Source organism: Trichosurus vulpecula, chromosome 8 (genome assembly GCF_011100635.1).
Source record: "Trichosurus vulpecula isolate mTriVul1 chromosome 8, mTriVul1.pri, whole genome shotgun sequence".
NCBI classification, from domain to species: domain Eukaryota; kingdom Metazoa; phylum Chordata; class Mammalia; order Diprotodontia; family Phalangeridae; genus Trichosurus; species Trichosurus vulpecula.
Genome location: NC_050580.1, coordinates 74178868 through 74201403, shown reverse-complemented (window position 1 = coordinate 74201403; position 22536 = coordinate 74178868). Strand labels below are relative to the sequence as shown.

Sequence of the window (22536 nt, the reverse complement as noted above, 5' to 3'; positions counted from 1 at the left end):
GTTGGGTGATGCTTGATCCTCAATGGAGGCAAGCTTGGAGTGGATGGAGGTGGTGGTTACAGGAGTGGGAGATGGAGCCCTAGGAAAAAGTTGGATTAAATGCTGTGTTTTGGAGGGTTCCTATAAACACCCCTCTCATCTCCCAGTCATTCTTCCCACTTGGCTTAGAATCCCAGAAATGACATATTAGCTTCTCTGACAAGAGCTAGTTTTTTTTTCTCTTTTTTTTTTTTTTTGCAGGTTGGGAGGATTTTGAGGAGCATGCCATACCTCACTTCATGTCTCAGCTTCACTCCTGCACCAAGGAAGAAGTTCTGAGCTGAAAGCCATCTGAGAAGGAACAGGCATTGTGCTTGAAGGCCCTCTAGTCCTGCTTTCTCCTCACCACTTTCTTCCCCTCGGTGAGAGAGAGATGAAGAATGAAACCTTTCGGATTTGAATTCTGTTCACCTTGGGGAGGGGAGCAGACGTTGCAAAGACAGATGTTTCTTGGCTCTAGTCCTCATTCTTGCTCTCCTTGGGGAGCTAATATATGGGACACACTGGAGATCCTTTCATCTTAGAATGATCTGGGTAGGAGGCAGATGTGATGGGTGCTAGGTTGGTACTGGGAAACACCTGAAATGGCCCAATGACCTTCCTTCATTCTTTCCATTCCTAGAGCTCTAGCGGTCAGGACCCTAGCTATGTGATGAAAGCACTGAACATTACTCCTTCTACCGCCTTGGCAAGGAGAGTGAGTGGATTGAGGTTGAAGGTCTAGAGCTCCAAAAGTGGCTTCCCAGGGAATAAAGAGGTGTTTACTAACCCTAGCTATAGGCCTTGGGCCCCTTTAGGAATAGCTCAGCCACATCTTAGATCTGGTTGAAGGGGTGAGATATTATATCTCATTATTTTAATCAAAGAGTCAAATTGAGGCTGAGGAATACCTGCTCTTTGAGCATAGCAAGGCACACTCTTCCTTGACCAGTATCTGGCAATACAACCCGGAAATGGACTCTCCTCCCACGGATGACGTAAAGAAGCAGAGACTCTTGTCAAAGGAGCTGCTAGGTCCAATGATGATGCATAGTGACCACATGCTCCTGGGCCTGGCTGAGAAATCCTGCCTCCAACAGGACAGCTATATCTGGGACGAAGGAAGGGGCTACTCCCATCAGGGGAGCCTGAACCAGCTGTTCTCCTGTGTTACCCTCAAGTATCATTATATTGTAGCTTTCCTGAGATTTGGGTTATAGATGGCTCTCTGATCTGCATGTCGCAAGGGAGTGGCATGGTTCGTACATATTGTGTGCTGCTACAGGAACTTCATCTTTAACTGACCATGCTCCTCTCATCAGAACAATGACCACAACCTACCAAAGGGCAGAGAGCCTGCTCTACAAAATGACCCTAATTTACCTCTTTATAGTTGGCATCTTCTTGATGACCTTTATTATTTTATTCTGTGGTACACAGCAGGGCTGTCCAACCTTAGGTTTTTATTGAAACAATAAACAATATATTTTGATTTACCATTTTAGTGAGAGTTCTGTGGTAGCTGAGCTTCATTTACTAAAGCATTTATGTAAATTTCTATGCTTGTAGGCAGGCCGCATAAATCACACTGTGGGCCACATATATTTTGGACAGACCTAATATACAGCATACCTCACTCCTTTGGTGGCAGCTCGTAGGTGGGCAGTAACCTTGGGGTCCTTGCCATGACTACCTTCTGTTCCTGGGACTAAAAGTTGACCCCCTGTCCACAGCATGACAACATTAGGAGAAAGATGAAGTTCTCTGCTTCTACAAAAAAAAGTGTTGCTATAATGGGACTTACATGAACTGACAGGGTAGAAATAGGGGACCATGAATTTGGAATTCTCAGTATACTGTCAGAGGGGGCTGATCCGTGGGCTAGTTTTGCTGAACTGCTTTTTCTCTCTTTCAGAGTTCTTTGTTGCAAGTTTTGACTTGCTGGTCAGAGTTGGTGAGAGTGATGTACTCAGAAATGAAGGTAATATGAAAACAAAAGAGCAGTGAAAACAATAAAGGCAAATGGATCATCTACAGATATTTTTGTATACATTAAAAGAGCAAGAGAGATCATTGGTGACTTTGAAGAGAACAGTTTCAGTCAAATGATGAGGTCAGAAGCCAGACTGCTGAGGATTGAAAGAAGTTATAAGGCTCTGAGTATATAGATGCTTTCTCAAATTTAGCTGAGAAGGGAAGACAAGATATAGGATGACAGCTGCCAGGAGGGTTGGATCAATCCAAGGTTTTTTAAAGTACAGAAATTACATGGATGTGTTTGTAGGCAGCAGAAAAGGAGCTAATAGAGAGGGAGAGATTGAAGATGAGAGAGAGAGTGACAGAGGGAGAGACAGAGAGAGAGGAGAGGGAGAGAGGGGGGAGAGAGATGAAAGAGAGTGAGAGAGAGAGAGAGAGAGAGAAAGAGAATGATACAGACAACAATCTACAGATTTTCTCAAGCAATAGTCACTTGGGCAGCCAATAAGCATTTATTAAATACTATGCTCAGCGTTGGGGGGTAAAAAAAAGGCCTGCTCTTGAGGAGCTCATGTTCTTATTAGAGGGACAATACATAAATAACTATGTACATACAGATTTTATAAGATGAGAAGGTGATCTCAGAAGCTCTGAGGAGGTAAGTGGCATAGTGGATAGAGTTCAAGGCCTGGAGTTAGAAGGATCTGAGTTCAAATTTGACCTCGGACACTTACTAGCTGTGTGACCCTAAGCAAATCACTTAGCCGTTTGCCTCAGTTTCCTCAGCTGTAAAATAAGCTGGAGAAGGAAATGGTAAACTACTCCAGTATCTACGCCAAGAAAACCACAGACATGACTGACACAATTGAACAATCTCAGAAGGGCAGGCACTAGAAACATTGAAAGGACCTTAGGGGGCCATTCAGCTCAACTCCAATGAGGCAAGGAAGGCTCTGGAGGAAATTTCGTGTAGTGAAGTGTAACTTCTCAGGAAAAGACACATTTCCTACAGAACACTGTCAGACAGGAGGGTATTTATCTTCAGGTCTGAATGGGACAAGATGACCTCTAAAGGTCTGTGATTGTGGTGCAGTACATAAAGCTCTGAATATGAAGTCAGGAAAGATCTGAGTTCAAATCCAGCCTCCTATAGATACTTATTAGCTGTGAGACCCTGGGCAAATCACTTAACTGCTCTCTGCCTCAATTTCCTCATCTGTGAAATAGGGATAGCACCTATCTTCTAAGCCTCAGTGAGGATCACTGAGGTGGCACAATGGATGGTTCTGGAATTGGGAAGGCTGGAATTAAAGTGTGATTTCAGACCTTTACCCAGATGCGTGATCCTGGGCAAGTTAATTTACCTCTATTTGTCTCAGTTTCCTCAACCATAAAACGGGGATGATTTTAGAACCTCCCTCCCAGATTTGTTGTGAGGATCAAATGAGATAATAGTTGTAAAGCTTTGCACAAGGTGTCTAGCAGGTGTCTAATAAATAATTTTTAAAGAGATTGGCAAACCTAAAATCGCTATATATATATAAATTATAGTTATTTTGTTATGGTTTGTTAATAATAGCTAGTACTTATTTAGCACCTACGATGCGCCAGGCACTGTGCTAAATGCTTTACCAATATTATTTCATTCAGTCCTCACAACAACTCGGCAGGTGGGTGTTATTAATATCCCAGTTTACAGATGAGGAAACTGGGGCAGACAAGAGTGAATGGCTCAGGGTCACACAACAGACAAGTGTCTAAGGCTGCATTTGAACTCGTGTCCCCTGGCCCAGCGCTCCTATCCATTTGTCACGTTATTAATATTCTATGTCCCACCCCCGGGTGCGCGTCGTCACACACCCACGTGAAAATGAGTCAGTAACTTGCCAGGTGCTACCAGGTGCCACCGCGCATGCGTCGTCAGGAGAGGCTGATGCGCTTCCTTGCCACGGCACCCACGCATGCGCAGTAGTCCTTCCCCCGGCGTCCAGCGCTCTTCCTGAGGCACAGCTGCGAGCGGCGGCGACGGCGGCGACGGCGGCGACGGCGGCAGCGGCTCCTTCATCCGGGTCTCCGGGGCTCCCGTGAGTGTTCGCGCGGTCCAGAACTCCCCTCCCCCCGCAGCCCCACTCCTCCCGCGCCCTCCCCGTCTCCGCGCTGACCCAAGTGTGGGCTGTCGTCTTTGCCCGGGCAAGACCCCGGGAAGCCTGGACCGGCCGCAAACCTTTGTCCACCGCTGCCCCGGGCCCGGGCCCGAGGTTGCAGCGCCGGGGCGAGATTCCGGGCCTGCCGCCGCTGCCGGAGCCGGGCGCGGTCACTGACCCCCCAGTGGAAGCGACCCCGCGGGAGGGGGGCGGGGTTGGGGAGCCTCCACTCGAGGGTCGAGGCCAGCACCCCCGAAGCCCCCGGGCTTGGTGACCCTGCGGTGCCCGGGGCAGCCCTCTCAGGTCTGCACGAGTGGACACCAGCGTTGGTGGAGGGGCTCTTCCCCACCTGGAGACCCCGACGGCGATGAACTCGCCGGCCCGGGTGCCTTCTTCCCCGGCCTCCCCTCCCCCATCACCTGCTCTGAGTTTGTGGCTGTAAACATTTCGGACCAGCAGAGTTTGGTGGGTGGATGAAGTAAGACTCGGCTAATGAACGGCCGCCGAGCGGTTCGTGGGGTGCCTCCCTTCGGTGAAAGGGGCAGCTAGGACTCGGGGGGAGGTTCACCTCTGCCCAGCCCCCTGGCGCCCCTTCCCTGAATGATGTTTTTAAGTGCCCTAAATAAACTGCCTGCAATTACGAAGGATACCGGCCGTGTCGAAGTGCGCTTGTCAAACTCCGAAAGGCGAGCTGGCAGAACTTGGTGAAGCCCCCCGGGGCGCCCCCAGTGCGGGGCCAGGCCGCAGGGGCGCCCCGGTCCTGGAGTCACCGGAAACGTGCTTTTCCAGCGTTCCCACGAGCTTGTTGTGAGCGCACTAAGATGCAAACCTAGGAAATGGCATTTTGGATGGAGCTGCGCTTTTATGGATTAACTTCCCAGCCCACCCTCTGCCCTGCCCTTCAATAGGGATGACAGCGGTGCGATTGGCTTCGTCTTCAAACCCATTCATCTCAGGATCTTGTAGTTAGTTGCCAGGAATGATGTATGTTGAGGACTTTATAAATGGAAGGTGGTATTATTAGTGGAAGCTTGATTGAAAGGCGGGGCTTATGCAAATTAAAAGTAGGATACTTTCCGTGTGTCCAGGCTCACTTTATATTCCAGTTGTTCATCAGTAAAATGAGGTGATTAGGCTACATTATCCCCAAGAATCTTCCGCTTCTGTAATTTTATGAATTTATCATTTTCCGTGTATAAGGGAATTTGATAGTTTTGCTGCATTACTCAACTTTATTATTTCATAAAAATCACGTACTGACGATGGTGATAGACTTTTTTATCTATATTTTACGTTAAGCCGTCTCTGATAAGATTTCCCGACATTAGTTATTGAAATGGTATTGGTACTACAGCTTTGGAGAGCGCTTGAAATGAACCACTCTCAAATTCTCATGGTTCCTATCTTATTCCTCTTTTGTTTGTAGGATACAGCTTCTCTCATGGAGCTCCCTGTTTTTGCGGACATTGTCTTTTATGATCCTCATAACATGCTGTAAGGTAGTTGGGCCAGTATTATCATTGCTTCATTTTATAGATGAAAATAACCCAAGACATACAGAAGTCAAACAACTTGTCCAGGGGCCAACAAGCAGTAATTGGTAGAGTTAAGACTAGAACCCAGGTCTTTTGAATCCTCTTCTATGATGCTGCTTTTATATGCTGTTGCCTCTTCTGGCACTGTCTTCCCTCCCCCACCCCCCCACGTCTCTAATCAGTGGATGATCGGCATGGAGAGTCTTAGTGTTAGAACACTACTAGACTTTTTTCCCCTTTTTGGATTTAGATGTTGATTTTTAAAATCTAGAATGTTGCTTATCACACAGCACATAGTGAAGATGTAATTCGAGTGATTCAGATTGACCGCTTCTTTCTTGGTCAACTGAATGGGCTTGTAATTAAGAGTACAAACCATAACATAACTTAGTATTTTAGATAACCAGCTTTCAAAACTAGGTATCAGCTTTACCTGTGTTATTGTTGTATTCGTTTCAAGATCATAGCCCAATAAAGTTTTTAAAGAAAATCCATATGTATTTAAAATCCTGACTTTATAAAAGGGTAAATTACACAATTATTATTTGACCTTTCAGAAAAGTTGGTTTCTGCTTTCAATAACAAGAAAGATAAGATGTTCAAGTTTTGTTGGAACACAGATTTAGCTGACATTTCTTTTTTCAGATATTCTGCAGAGGATGCCAAACGAGACTACTCAACGCTTGGGTCAAACTGAAGAGAAAAATTATTTAAATGGCCAGTTTTTCAGCAATGCTGAAGAAACAGCCTTCGGTCCAGAAGATGGTGCAACTCTTGATAAAATGGAAGAAAATTTCACCTCTTCTGCTTGTGATGATAGGCCATCCACTTCTTCAGTGGCTGGTGTGTTTGAAGTCCCAAGGAAAGGACAGCCATTGTTGCATATAAACAGACAGCAAATTCAGTCTGTGGAGCACAGCGCTCAAGCAATTGAACTCAAAGGTTTGGGAGTTGATGTCTATGACCAAGACGTATTAGAGCAAGGAGTGCTTCGACAGGTAGATAATGCAATTAATGAAGCTAACAGGGCAGCTCAGCTAGCTGAAGCAGAAAAAGAATACCATTCAGTTTTAGATGATCTCCGGTAAGTGAATACAGTCTTTGACTCAGAGTTTGTGTTTAAGAAATGTGCGAAAAAATTTAAAGCCATAGAGTTTTAGAAGTTGGAGAAGGTTCAAGAATGTATTATTTAAAGTAGAATGTATTGTTTACTTTTAAGGTTTATTGAACTTTACCCTGAACAAGTTAAGTTGATGACAGATTAATTTTCTGCTGAACTTCTTATTTGTTTTCTGTGTTAAATATTTATTGGTCAATTAATAGGATCATAGACTCTGGCGGAAAGGGTCTTAGATCACTAGTCCAGTTTTGCAAGTGAGGAGACAACCCTAGCTCTTACCCTTAGTATGTAACTGAGCGGGGATTTGAACTTGGTGCCTTGTCTTGACATCAGATGTAATCCTCTTTGTACTTCCTTGCACTGCCTCTCAATAACCATCCTTGTCTTCATTTCCCTTCTGCATTGGCTGTTTCAGCTTTTTATCGGCATTATTGGTTTTTTTTAATTGGAGGAAAAGCACTTTGTACTTTCGAAGTTTAAGCTGGGGAAAATATCAGTGCATTCTGCCATCAGGTAGACCACAGGGTGTAGTGGAAAGCTTGCTGGATATGGAGCTAGAGGACCAACATCAGGAATTCTCATTTTGCCCTCGATCAGGGTGCCCTTGTGTAAGGAAATCCACTTAACTTCTCTGGTCCTGATTTTCTACTCTGGAAATTTAGGGGGTTGGACTATATGCTCTTGCAGGAATGATTTGGCTTTAAATCTATGACTTACTGATTATTTTTTCTTTGTATTGAAGTTGAGTAATTTAATAAGTTCATATATGTGCTAATGAGGTAGCTTATTTGTACCTAGCTGTCTGCCTGTTGTTTCCACTCTTAGACAGTGAACTCCATGAGAGAAGGGACTGGTTTTTTTCCCTTTGTATTTCCAGCAGTTAGCACAGAACTTAGCATATAGTAAGCACTTAATAAATGCTTGTTGACTGACTTGACTGATAGAATTAGCATCCTTGAATTTTAGAGTGGGAAGGGTCCTTAAAAAACATGGTCAAATCCCCTGGCTTTAAAGGCGAGGCACCTGAGGCCAGAAGGTCTAGAGTTGCCCAGTTAGTTAGTGGTTAGTTAGCAAGTTAGTGGTAAAGATAAGAAGAGACTAAAACCTGGGCTCTCGACTCTCTTTACACCCCCAGTTCCTTAAGCTCATAATCATTCTCATATAAGGAGAATTCAAAACAGGACAATTTTTTTTTCTATCTGATAAATTATTGGATTGTTTTAGTTTAAATGCATTTTCCATTTTAAATTCCATTTAAAATAAATGTATTTCAGTAAAAATACTTCCAACTTTTAGACTCTGTTATCCTAAGAGATAATTTCTCTTTCAGATGTTTTTTGAAAAATCTTTAGACAGGATATAAACACACGAAATTGTATAGGTGTCAGGTGGATAGAATTTTAATCTGCATTGTGAAAATTGAAACTTGTATTTTAGAAATAATGCTATGATGGCGGTTGACCATATATAGGGCAGCAAAATTCTTTCTCTTAAGGAGATTTAATAAAATTTATTTTTGTTATTGAAGAAAGTTATTAAAGTTTAATAGTTTAAAAACTGTCCAAGGACTTTATGACAATGTGTATGTATGTATGAATCATAAGGTCAAGCAATACCATAAAAACCCCTCAGTGCATATACTTGTTTGAACTGTTTTTGTTAATCATATGAAATGGCCTCATAATTTTAGCCCAGCATTCTCAGTGTCAGTAGCAGTTAAAGCAAATTCAATTTTCATCTCATAGCAAATGTGGATTTCAGTTCTGCTAGGTAAAGGACAGTGTTAGCTTTCTTATTTTATGATGACCATTTTGTCAGAGGCTCTGAAATAAGAGTATATTACATATAAGCATATATGTGTGTATATCTATATCTATATATATCTATATATATATTTATATATGGTTCAGCAGTTTGATCAATTACGATTAAATGCTATTTATACATTCTTTTTGTCATATCTATAACCTATACCATTAAAGTGTAAAAATATACAAGATCTTTGTAAAGGCTATTTATAAATTAAATTTTTTTTTGCTTTTTGAACAAAATTATGTGTAAAAAACTGGAAGTATAATGTCAAATGTGGTTTTAAAGTAATGAGTTGCTAATTAGTCACTTACAGAAATCAGCCTCACTACTTTAAAAATTACTCCTCAGATAAATTAAATCATTTAATCCTGGCTGGGCATGATGCTATGTACCTGTGACTGAAGCTGGTGGATCACTTGAGTTAGGGAGTTCTGAGCTGCATTAGGACTAAAGCTGATAGGGTGTGGGTACTAAGTCTGGCCCTAATATGATGAGCCCCTCAAATCAGGGTGCTATTAAGTTGCTTAAGTTGGGGCAAACTGGTCGTTTTCATTTTGGGATCTCTTTTAGGAGGTGACTGGTGGATTCTTTTGATTTCTATTTTACCCTCTGGATCTAAGATATCAGGGCAGTTTTCCTATATAATTTCTTGAAATATGCTTTCTGGGTTCTTTTTTTTGATCATAGATTTCAGCTAGTCCAATAATTCTTAAATTATCTCTTCAAGATCTATTTCCAGGTTAGTTGTTTTTCCAATGAACTATTTCACATTTTCTCCTATTTTTGTATTGTTTTGATTTTGTTTTATTATTTCTTGATGTGTTCTGGAGTCATTAACTTCCATTTGCCCAATTCTTGTTTTTAAGGAATTATTTTGTTCAGTGAGATTTTGTACCTATTTTTCCAATTCTGGTTTTAAGATGTTATTTTCTTCAATATTTTTTGTGCCTTTTTAAAAAACCAACTTGTTAATTCTGTTTTCATAATTTTTTTGCATCACTCTCATTTCTTTTCCCAGTTTTCCCTTTGCCACCTATCTCTTTCTTTACCTCTTCCAGGAATTCTTGTTGAGTTTGTGTTCAGTTAACATTTTTGAGGCTTTGGTTGTAGGGGTTTTTCACATTATGTTTAAGTTCTTTTTTTTTTTTTTAATTTTTTTTCAGCCTATTTCTTGACTTTGAACTTTATGTTAAAGTTGGGCTCTGTTCACTTGGGAGTGGAGGCACTGTCCCAAGCTTCAGGCTTTTTTATGCTGCTGTTTTCATAGCAAATTTTGGGAGTCTGCAATTTTTTGTGCTTCTGGGGTGGTGCTCTCCTTGTCTTTGTTCTGGACTTCACCCAGTAAGGGCTCCTGCTTTCGTGCAGGCACAGGTGCTGGTGCTTCTCTTTGCCTTGGAAGTATGACCAGGCTTCCTGCTCCCTTGTGACCAACCCCCCAGTGCTCTTCTCTGATCTGGAACTACGACCCAGATCTGCAGATGGCCAATAGATTTGCCAGTCAGTGCCAGCTGCACCCAGTAGTCAGCAAAGGGTCCTGTGTAATCTCTTTTTCACTAGTTGTCTGACCCCCTTACCTAAGAGCTCTCATTTTATTCAGCTCTTACAGCCCTCATTTGCATTTTTGTCATAAAGGCTTGGATTTTTAATGAATAATTGCATGGACTTGTAGAGCACAGAGTATTGCAGAATAATAAAGGACATGAATTATGAGATAATGCTTAATGTGAAGATATGAGTTTGACTCTTCCATTAGAAACTTTTCAGCTGTGGGATCTTGGGCAAGTCACTTAAGCGCTTAGCGTCAGTTTCATCATCTGTAAAATAAGAATAATCGTAGTTAAGTTGTTGGGAGGATCAAATAAGATAATGTGAGAGAGGTTCTCAAAAAGGAAGTTTCGATTGTACTTTCACAAATAATTCACATTATGGAGACATTTAGAGTCTTTGTATACAGGGAACTCTCTGAACTGTTATTTGAAAAGGATGTTTACAAATGGAAGTGTGAACATGGGAAGTGATAATCCGGAAGAATTTCTTGGACCTGTCTTAGGAAGGTTAATGCCCAGGAAGATCTGAAGCTTATAAGAAAATTTTAAACACCACAAAAATGGCTGTTTTGGGTTCCTTTGAAACAAGAACAGGGACAGAATGGGACCCATTCCTTGGGGCAGATGGTGTGCATTATTAACAGGATAAAGAATCAAGTCCAGTGACTCTTAATTATTTTATATCTCCTATGCCAAGATGAATGATAATTAGACTGCAAGGAAGTAAAACTTAAGATTGGTGAGGAGATAAGAGACCACCCAGCTGTTCGAAATGAGTTTAAGTCTCCCAGCTTGTATGAATTCTATCCCAAGGTACTGAGGTAATTTGTAGGTTAGATTTCTAGAGAAAGTGAAGCATAAGAGACATTTCCAGAGCTTGATATCTTGTTTTTTAAAGAGGGGAAGAGGTAGGTTCTGTAAAGAAATACTACCAGTGACTTTATTCTTAATTCCCAACAAAATTCTGGAACAAATTAGTAAGCATATGGTTTGTGAACACTTAGTAAGAAAAGCTGTGGGCTGTAGGAGCCAGGCTGGATGCATTAAAAACAAGTTACACAAAACTATCCTTTCATTTTGAGGGGAACATTACTAGCCTGATAGAGAGGAAAGTGGCTTTGGTTGTTGTTTAGTCATGTCTGACTCTTTGTGACCCTATTTGAGGTTTTCTTAGCAAAGACACTGGAAGGCTTTGCCATTTCCTACTCCAGCTCATTTTACATGTGAGGAAACTGAGGCAAATAGGGCTAAGTGATTTCCCCGGGGTCACCCAGCTAGTGAGTGTGTCTAGAAGTGGTAGATAGTTCAGTAAGGCATTCAAGTTTCTCTTGATATCCTTGTGGATGAGATAGAAAAATTTGGGTTTGGGCTAGATGAGTAAGGTGGATTCATAGTTGGTTAAACAACTGTATCCAGAATGTGCTAATTAATCATTTGTTACAAATGTGAAGGAGACCCTTTGTGGCATGCTGCAGAGCTCAATTCTTTGCCCTGTTAAATTCTTTTTTTTTTCTCTTACAAATGATTTGTATATCATGCTTATCAAATTTATAGGTGTTCCTAAACTGGGAGAGAGAGTTAATTTGTTTTATGACAAAACCAGGATCTAAAAGATCTTGTTAGATTGGAATGATGGTCCAAATATAATTATATAACATAAATATCAGATCCTCCTCAGGCGTATCTTATCTTCACTTATGTTCAAAAATCAATTTTGCAAATATTAAGAAGATTGGGAACTTCTTGGGGAATTTTAGTTGACTCCAAGCTCTTTATGAGTCATTAGTATAATTGACTAAAAAACAAACAAAAACCCAATCCTAATGTGATTGATAGCAGTATATTGACCAGAATAAGGGAAGCCAATAGTCCTTTTTTATTCTCTGCTCAGATCATGTCTCAGAAGATTCCAGGTCCACATTTTGTGTAGTCAGTTCATGTATTTTAACACCTTGCTATAGTGATTAGCTATTCTTAAGACTAGGGACAATATAGTAGCCCCTAAGGTCCATGTGGTTCCCTCCTCTGCTGCTTTAAGATTAGAAGTTTCTAGTAGCCAAAAAGTTGGAGGAGTATAACCACAATTGTTTGGAGCCATCAGTTAGGAAAGTTCCTAACATTTATACAGAAGTTTGGTTCTCTGATTTAATTTATAATGTATATCTATCTCTAGTTAATTCCTGGCAAGTTTGTAATTGAGACAAAGTTCAGGTTACTGGAAACATTTGGGTAAAGAAGCAGTAGAATATATCATAATGTCTTTTGATGGTGTCCTAGCAAGAGAAGCTGGGAAAATAGCAGACCTTTTCTTGCAACTAGTCTTGCTCTTTGAGGAAGTAGTGGTATTAGTTCTAAGTCTTCTTCTCTGAGGTCCCTGTTGGCCTGAAGGCCCTTCTTGGCATCTCCCTTCTCTCATATTGCTGAGGCTTTGTGTTGGTAAGCAAAATGGGCTCCTTAGCACTTAGTTTAACAAGCGCCCTTGAAGAGTTTGGCTTTTGTTTGCTTTGAGTAATTCAGTGTATTTTACTGAGTCTTACCAAGTGCTAAGCCCCAGGCTCTAACCCCTATTAGGTGTTAAACATACCTAGTGGGTGTGGATTGGTAACTAAGGTTGGGCCCAAGGTGGGGCTAACTCAGGGGAGGGCCTAGTTGACAAATGAGTTTGAGTGATAGGTTTGGGACATTAGAGGGTTTGTATGCTGAATTAAAGTAAGCTTGTCAACCCCTTCACCTTGCTTTCCTTAGTTAAGCAGATCAAAAGAACCTGTGCTGTTGGCAGCTTTCTTGGTGCTGGCTGTGGGTGGATCTTACACCCCCACAGAAGCTGCTAGCCAGATTGTTGAAACAGGATTACTTTCTTTCTACTTCTTTTAGCTGTCCCTGGGCTGCTGATTCTTCCTGGGTCAACTCTGAGTGTACTCACACTTTCTCTGTTGCCAGCCCCTCAAATACTGTCCTTTGCTAAATGCTGAAATCCTGAAGTATGTCCAGAAGAAAGCCACCAGTGGGGTGGATTTTTGTCATCTGGGGAAACAGCTGAATGAAGTGGGGGTAATTAGCTTGGAAAAGGTTAGATCTTAGGGAGACATAACTGTTTTAAGTTTCTGTGTAAAAGAAAGGGAAAACTTTACAAGAAAAATGAAATGAGCCACTGCCTAGGTGATATTGAGGTTGGTAAGTCAGTTAGCGTTGGTCATTCACTGTGATTATTTCGAGGCTGACTGGCTACTTATCAGAAATGTTAAAGTAGGCATTCATGTATTGAGGAGGTTTGTTGTAGTGGATGACCTTAAAGGTTCTTTCTAGTGCTTAGATTCTGAGTCTAAGTAAGAGCTAATAGCTTTTTAATACATCCGTTACAAATATTTAACAAGGATACAAACATAGCAAATTACATGAATCTGCATCATGAAAATTAAAATGTTATTTCCATTTATTTTAGAAATAATATTAGATGGCTATTTGTTATACATTGGTCAATGAATTTCTCTTCTCAAGGTGGAATAACAAAAATTTGAGGAAGCAATTAGTAAAATTGAGGGGATATTTCAAGTTTCTTTTTACTCATTTTTATTCAGATATTCTAGAGGAACAATAATAAAATCAGAGTTCTGTGATTTCCTTGGTAAGGGAATTCTTTCCACCAGTACAGGGCCCATATGTTGCTTACTAGGAAAGGATTAGGGAGTTATTTGAGGCTGAGAATACAGGCAGCTTGCTCATGGTCACACGTTTAGCAAAAATTGTGAGAGGCAGGATTTGACTCCAAGTGCGGCACTCTTTATTGGTTGTGCCTGTCAAACTCAAATAGAAACAGGGCCCTTGGGCAGCAGGTGACTTAGAAAACCACAAATTAACATTGCCTGTGTTCTGTTGTATTTTTATTTATTTCACTTAACATTTCGTAATTACATTTAAATCTGGTTTGGGCTACAAGTGAGTTTGACACCTCTGACTACACCATGCTGCCTCTGTTGTGCTACATTTAACCAGATGTAATACTAAAATAGTTGTTTTGCAGCAAGAGATAAAGAAATTCCATTTAAAATTACTTAGACTTTGTAAAATATTTGGGAATCCATCTGCCAAGACAAGCCCAGGAACTGTATGAACACAATTACAAAAAACTTTTTACATAAAGTCAGATCTAAATAATTGGAACAATATCAGTTGTTCATGGGTAGGCTGAACTAATATAATAAAAATGAAAATTCTGCTAAATTAATTTACTTATTTAGTGCCATACCAATCAAACTACCAAAAATTATTTTAACAAAAATCGTCTGGAGGAACAAAAGGTCCAGAATATCAAGGGAATTAATGAAGAGAAATGCAAGGAAAGGTGGCCTAGCCATACCAGATCTTAAATTGTATTATAAAGTAGCAATCATCAAAACTACTTGGTACTGGCTAAGAAATAGAGTGATGGATCAGTGGAATAGGTTAGGTACACAAGAGACAGTAGTCAATGACTATAGTAATCTACTGTTTGATAAACCCAGCTTCTGGGATAAGAGCTCACTATGTAACAAAAACTGCTGGGAAAACTGAAAAATAGTATGGCAGAAACTAGGCATAGACAAACACCATACACTGTATACCAAGATAAAGTCTAGATGGATGCACTATTTAGATATAAAGGCTGATACTATAAGCAATTTGGGAGAGCAAGAAGTAGTTTACCTGTCAGATTTATGGAGAACGGAAGGATTTATGACCAAACAAGATCTTGAGAACATTATGAAATGCAAAATGGATAATTTTGATTACATTAAATTGAAGTTTTTGCATAAACAGAGCCAATGCAACTAAGATTAGAAGGGAAGCAGAAAGCTGGGAAATAATTTTTACAACCAGCATCTCTGATAAAGGCCTCATTTCTAAAATATATGGAGAACTGAGTCAGATTTATAAGAATACCAGTCATTCCCCCATTGATAATTGGTCAAAGGATATGAAGAGGCAATTTTCAGAGGAAGAAATTAAAGCTACTTATAGTTATATGAAAAGTGCTCTAAATCACTATTGATTAGAGAAATGCGAATCAAAACAACTCTGAGGTGCTACATTACACCTATCAGATTGGCTAACATGACAAAACAGGAAAATGATAAATGTCGGAGAAGATGTGGGAAAATTGGAACATTGTTGGTGAAGTTGTGAACTGATCCAGCCATTCTGGACAGCAGTTTGGCTGTCCAGTTTGGAACTATGCCCAAAGGGCTATAAAACTGTGCATACCCTTTGACCCAGCAATACTACTTCTAGGTCTGTATCCCAAAGACATCATACAAATGGGAAGAGGACCCACGTGTACAAAAATATATGGCAGATTTTTTTGTGGTGGCCAAGAATTGGAAATTGAGGGGATGCCCATCAATTCAGGTGTGCCTGAATAAGTTGTTGTGGTATATGAATGTAATGGAATACTATTGTTCCATAAAAAATGATGACCATGCAGACTTCAGAAAAACCTGGAAAGACTTGCATAAACTGATGCTGAGTGAAGTGAGCAGAGCGAGGAGAACCTTGTGCACAGTAACAGCAACTCTGTATGATGACTAACTTTGATAGACTTGGCTTTTCTCAACAATTCAAGGATCTAAGGCAATTCTGAAAGGCTTATGACGGAAAATGCTATCTACATCTGGAAAAAGAACTATGGAGTCTGAATGCAGATTGAAGCATACTATTCGCTCTTTTTTTTCTTTGTTTCTTCTGTCTTGTGGTTTTTTTCCCCTTTTGTTCTGTTTCTTTGTTCACAACATGAGTAATGTGAAAATATGTTTAATATGAATGTATATGTAGAACCTGTATCAGACTTCAGTTTGAGGAGGGAGGGGAGAAGAGGGAGAAAATTTAGAATTCAAAATCTTAGGGAAGTGTGGAGTGTTGAAAACTAAAAATAAATTAAAAATCATCTCAAAAAAATACAAGTTCATTCTGTCCTAAAAAAAAAATAGTCGTTTTGGGCAGAAGAAAAATAAACAATTTTTTTTTCAGATAATAAATAGTGGTCATTTAAAAATTCAGAGAAAATTTCCAAATTTGGTAGTCTTCCACGATGAGTATTTAATACTTATGCTTGCTTTCTTTAGTGTTAATGGACAATTCTTTTATATGATAGCTTACAAATGGTAATGACTTAATGTTTTTTTAATGTGGGCTGTATTTAAAATAGGCATTGAGATAAAAATTACTAGGTTTGGGTCTGCGGTAATTCTTTCAATTATTTTTGTAGCTAACAGTAAGAATTCTAGCTTATTTATTTGTATCTACTTAATGTGCTATGGATTGTTATTAGTTCTTGACCTCTTCCTATTATTAAAACTGAAAAATACCTGCCTTAGAGTAGAAAATAATTTTTTTTTCTTATTTTTCAGGTCATGTACAACATCTCTAAAGCAAATTGATGCAATTATTGAGCATCTTAGTCCTCAAGCTCTCAACAACAAAGACATCAACAGAAAACTAGATTCTGTAAAGAGACAGAAATGTAACAAGGTGATTGGAGAAAAGTGTTCAGTGTTTTCTAGCATTAAAAATGATAGCATGTGGAGTGAATTGTTCATTTACAGAGCATTGTACAAAGTATATACGTATCTCAAAGGAAGTCAGTTTGTAGTTAGCGTAAAATTTTTTAAGTTCTGATATTTTAACTATCTCATCCATAACATTGCATTAATATGTTGGACATATACAGAAAACACAGAAATTTCTTCACTGAATTTATTTATACCATTTTGAGGTTTGTGTAGAATGAATAACCTGAGTTTAACCACTTACTTTTACTTGTATATTCTCTCTGACTCACCCATTTTCACATTCACATTCACCTTCCCCTGCACTCACTCAATTCGATGCAAACACTTTTGTCTCTTGCCTTCTTATGTCCTGTTTTCATGTCTTGTGTGTGAGCCATAGCATTCCTAGTTTCCTTCAAGACTTAATAGAACCTCTACCTTCTACATGAGGTCTTTTCTGATTCTCTACCATAGCTCCTCCCCTTTTCCTCCATTACCTTCTTTGTATTTTGTATCAAGTTATGTATCTATTTGTTTGTCTTCCCCCATAGAATGTAGATTCCTTGAGGGAAGGACTCTTTCACTTTATTCTATCTCTAGTGTCTAGCACAGTGGCTGGTACATAGTAAGTGCTTAATAAATACTTATTAATTCATGTGATGTGAAACACCTTTAGGTTTTCTGTTAGCTGTGCCTTCATAAAAATTCACTGCAGCATTTAGATCTAACTAAGCCTTTTTGTCATTTCAGTTCTTCCTTTATACTGAAAGGGGCTAATAGACATCATTGTTCTCAAAACAGATTTATTATTAGTGAATTAGATTCTTCTAATCTTTCGTTTTTGTTCTGTCAATGCAGACATAGACCTAGCATAACTTACCTGCCTCCCCACTTTCTGTCACTTAGAATTGGTCTTATTAATATGTCTCTCAGTTTTTATCACTCACCCAGCTTTCTTTTGATTTACTGTGGTGGCTAGAATATCTAGACACAATGGGCTATGAGGTTCTCAGAAGGTATTGTGGGATGAGGAGATGGGAAGGAATGGGGATTACAGAAATCAGAGAGATGGCTATTTGTCAGCTTACACAGCCAGTGTATGAAGAATCATATAGGGGTCAGAGATGATGGAGATGCTGACCATTTTGTTTTGGAGGAGATAGTGCAGCAATTAGAAATGATCAAGTGTATACTGGTTTAGATGTCTAGGTGGTCAACTAGGTAGGTGAAGGGAGACATACTAACTGGTCTGGGGGAGCGAGACAACTTCGTTCAGAGAGGAAGAGTCAGGATTAGAAGTATCGTTTGTGATAGTTGAAGTTAAGTAGCTGCATCAGGTGGTTTTAAAGGCAAACAAATGAAGGTAGAATGGGTCCCAACATCATTAGGTGTGAATAGTCCCTGAGAGAGGTAGAAGGAAAAAAAATATTGTTAGGTGAGAGAGTAGGAAGGGTGGGGGTACTTATCCCTGAACCAATTATTTCAGTAAGTGACAGTACAGCAGAATTATGAAAATTTTTTTACCCTTTATGAGTATAATTTACTGCTATTTCTCTGCTAAAATGGGTGGGGGGAGTTTTGTAGGCATGTTGGCCTGGAGCTACTTGCCATTCTTAGAAACCTTTTTTAGTCTTTAAAATTCTCACCTCTGCTTTCTAAAGAACAGTGATTCAAACAGAGTTATAGAATTTATTCAACTTAGTATCCTTGTATTTTTTCCTTTCAACAGTTTCTCTGTTTAGAATAACAAAATTGGGAGGGGGAGGAGGGGGGGAAGGAAGAGGAAAGGAAAGGAGAGAGAGAGGGAGGGAAGAGAGAGAGATAGTATAATCTAGAGAGGAAAATTATAAGTGATTGAAAGGTAATTAGATTCAGGATTGTCTTTCTTTTCAAGTTTTATTTAAGCTTATATCCCAAAGGTTCGGGGTAGGAAGACCCAAGAAATTATTTCATCCCTAGCTCTCTGCCTCTGTTAGCTCTTTACAGGGTTGGAGGTATATTGTGGGGCAACAGCCTTGTATTCTCAGTCTAGGGGAAGATAAATGGAGAGATGGGATAAAAAGGGAGATGTTAGGGAGAAGACTGTACTTTATTACTTCAAGTATTGGTTATTTATATTGATATGGGTACTCCATCCACCAATGCTGATTGCAGCCCTTCCTTCGATGATCTTTATGTATTGCTAAAAGATTCATCACCCAGCGGGACCACTAGTTGATAAATCTTGTGGTCCCCACATGACTGCTGTAAGATTCTGTGGTTAGTTCAGTACTTGAATTATCTCCAGGCTGATAGGACCTCCCAGAGCTTGGTCTTCACTGGCATAGTCTTTCTTTGAGAACCTGGAACTACCTCTATAGGAATCACTGAAATGGAATTTGAGTGGAGAGGGTGGAATGTTCTGTAGAAAAGAAATATATTTCTTGATATTTTTCTCAAAATATGAGAAAAATACAAGTAGAAATATAGTAGATAATCAAAGTTAGCTAAGCATTTTTACTATTTGAATGTTTCTATAGCATATCTTTTTATCCCTGTTTTAGTGAAAATCTCTCAAAAAGGTTTATTTACTCAATAGTGAAATAAGATAGAACTTGATAATTCGAATTCTAAGTTCCAGCTGGATAGATTTGTAATTCTGAAAAATGAAAAGTTGTGGTAGGGGACTTGTAACATAATGGTTTTGCAGATAGGGAAGTGAGCATAGCTTTAAGTAGAGAATATTTGTCTTTTATGTATCAAACTGTGCTTATGTATGTCTTATATAAATACTCCATTGTTAGATTACAACTACACATTTCATCATGTTAATCATTTACCACTGTCATACCAGTGTCTTAGAATAAGTGTGGATATGACACTTGAGAAGTAGAGGCTGGTAATGTGAAACTGTAGTTTTCAAGTCTGTTCTGTGCCAAGCTTGCTGAAGCTTCATATTGCCATATTTTACACATCAATTTGATGATTATAGCATGGGAATGATAGGATTGCATAAAAGTATTTTGAATATCAGTAGTTGATAAGACAATTAGTACTAATCTGAGGTTGAAAATATATGTGCATAAGGTTCTTCTTTTTCACTTTGACTTAGGTTTCAAAGTTTTATAGATAATAATACTAACCTTCTGAACTTAAAAGAAATTTCCGTAGTACTTTTTCTGAATTGGATATTTGTTATTCAAGGAAAAACAACTAAAGAAGATTAAAGCCAAACAAAAACGTCTTCAAGCCATCCTTGCTGGAACAGAGAGAAATATTGAAGCACATCTTGTGGATTTAGAAGAGGATGAAGGTGAGAAAACAAAAGTCTGTTTCTATGTGTTGTTATCATTTGTCTTCCTGCCTTTGTCATAGAAGGATAGTCAGGATAATTGAGTGGGAGAATCGGGGTTTTTGTCAGTGTGATTGAGTGATACAGTTATCATTAGATGTTTTGAGACTTGGTGAAGTTCATATGAGATAGACTAGTAAAGGCTCAAGTCATTACTTAAACACTTAGAGCATGGAGAGCGGATAGAAAGGAAGAGGGGTACAGAGAAGGGATGCAGCCAGGTCTCATGCACTGGAGGGGGAGATAACTCAATTGATTCTTGGCCACTTTGTGTGGCCTCTGGTGAGGAGAGATGTATTACTGTGCCTTGAGTCTAATGTAGTTTGATGATTGACCTTGGACTAGGCAAATCCAGGCTATGCCAAAGTTTCTGAAGCCTTTGTTATCTCATGTCCAACCTGATGATGTACCCTGGGTTTTATGGGGAACAGGTGAGGGTTTTGTTCAGCTATTTCTTAGCGAAACATGACTAGCCTAGTCCTTGGAAAGCTGGATCATTGTTAGAGATCTTCTAGTCCAACCACCTTACTTTGTAAATGAAGACACAGAGTCCTAGAGAGGCACGTCAATGTATTTGCTAGGGTCACACAGATAAAGTACTCAAGTTTCCTTTCACACTGCACCATGCCTGGTTTTCCCTTTCTGATGATAGGAAAGGGAGGCACCAGCAATTGATTAGGGGAAGCCTCTGATGTCCAGACATGGAACAGATACTTGCAGTAATTTCCAGAGAAAGACAAGAAGAGGGAGAATATCTAAAGCAGAAGCAGTTTGCTTTAAGGGAAGCTTGATTAAAAAAAAAAAAGAACTTTGGGGAAAACCCTATTGTCGAAATTAATTTAGAAAAATTCTCTAAACCTGTGAAGTCACATATATCTATTAAATTACACAGTTTTTAAAAGAGGGAAAGTAAGATTCTTGCTTAGTGCATTAGAAGCTGTGGATACACACTAATTATTGTGTTTAATAAAATAGTAATCTTAACACTTCACAAATAGTTTAATGAAGGTGACTTAATGTCTTAATTGAATTGTATAGTGTAAGCATAGCATCATCAACCCATACTTGGAATACTCTCTAATGATTTTATGGGAAGTAGGCCATACTCAACAAATGTCAGGTTTTATAAAAAAATGTATAACCACATATAAATTTTACTGTTATCTTAATTTTACATTTTATCATTATTAGCCCTTATTTATCTTGGAACTACGTAACTTTGCAATAATTTTTTTCTGATTTTAGTAGCCACTGTCATTTCCTATTTGAAATAGAAATTTACGATTCACAGCATTTGAAATCTCTGAGAGGAAATTGTTTTTATGGGTCTTTTGTTATTTAATCTATAATTTGGCAAAAATAATTGTTGATGTTTTCAAATAACACTTTAAAGAAGAGTTGGTTTAGTAGGTAGAAAAGTGTTTATTAAATATGCTCTTTTAAAACTCGAGATATCGCTCCATCAGGATCCTGTCCTATGCTTTCTTCTGTTTCGATATACTTTATTTCTAATTCTAAAATTTATGTGTTTTTATTTGTTCCTATAAGGTTCCAAAATGTGAGATTTTAAAAATTAATTGTATCATAAACATTTTATGGTTGTTTATTTTGGAATAGGTAGTGACTAAAATCTAAGTTTAAGGATGATTTTATTTTGATATGCTAATATTTTATTTTGATATACTAATAATTAGAACCATAATTAAGGCCCTGAATTTATATTAAATATAGAGATGCAACATAGTTAATATGAGAAAGATCTGTGGTTTTTCAGCTTAGGATATTCCTGGGGTATTAGCTCCGCCAATGTAGACTGCAACCTTGCTCAAACAGTAGATAAAAATCTTAGTTAGATGACTGAGGCACGTAGAGGTTGGGGGAGGGGAGAGGAAAGGTACCAGGGCAGGGAGTGGTGGTTGGGTTTGAGAGGGGGAGCACTTGCTGGAAAGAGAAGTCCAAAGAGTCGGAGATGGGGGTGAGGCTAGAGAAGAATGAAGGAGTGAACATGGCTGGCCAGTGCCCTTCTTTAAAATAGAAATTCCAGAAGGAACTGGCCAATCAGAAGAAGGGGCTGCAAAGGCAGAGGAATCTTCCATCTTGAGAAGGCTGCCAGAGCACGGTGGTAATGGTGTCCTTCAGGATGAGAAGGCTGTAATAGAATAGCAAGCAGTAGAAAACTTACTTAAAGAACCTTCATTGCTCATGGTGAATTGTTAATGGATGATTTTTATGGTGGTCTTAGATACTGAGCTAGAAGTGAATTCAGACACCATGTAGTTCAACATCTTCATTTATAGTTGATGAAACTTGATTTTTAGGGAGATTAAGTAGATCATGGTTAGATCACTAGTAAGTTTCACAAGAAATTACTGAACCTATCTCCTTTGACTCTCCAGTGGTGAAAGGAATGTCCATATTGATGAGATTATAGGTGCATCCAAATGTCTAAAGAGGCATAGAAGCCAACTGGCTATTGCTTAGGTCACAATTGACTCTATAGTTGGGGTGAAGGCCCTAGTCGTAGCTAA

At 39.2% G+C, this 22536-nt stretch overlaps 1 protein-coding gene across 1 annotated transcript in view; it reads left to right on the top strand.

The window, feature by feature from the left end:
• Positions 1 to 3960: 3960 nt before the first annotated feature.
• ERCC6 (ERCC excision repair 6, chromatin remodeling factor) overlaps positions 3961 to 22536 on the top strand; it is a 112987-nt gene continuing 94411 nt past the window's right edge. Inside the window, exons 1-4 of the mRNA XM_036736842.1 lie at positions 3961 to 4079; positions 6320 to 6758; positions 16537 to 16657; positions 19861 to 19969. Of these exons, the coding sequence (XP_036592737.1) occupies positions 6334 to 6758; positions 16537 to 16657; positions 19861 to 19969 (655 nt within the window). The 5' untranslated portion in view covers positions 3961 to 4079; positions 6320 to 6333. The remainder of the gene's footprint in view (positions 4080 to 6319; positions 6759 to 16536; positions 16658 to 19860; positions 19970 to 22536) is intronic.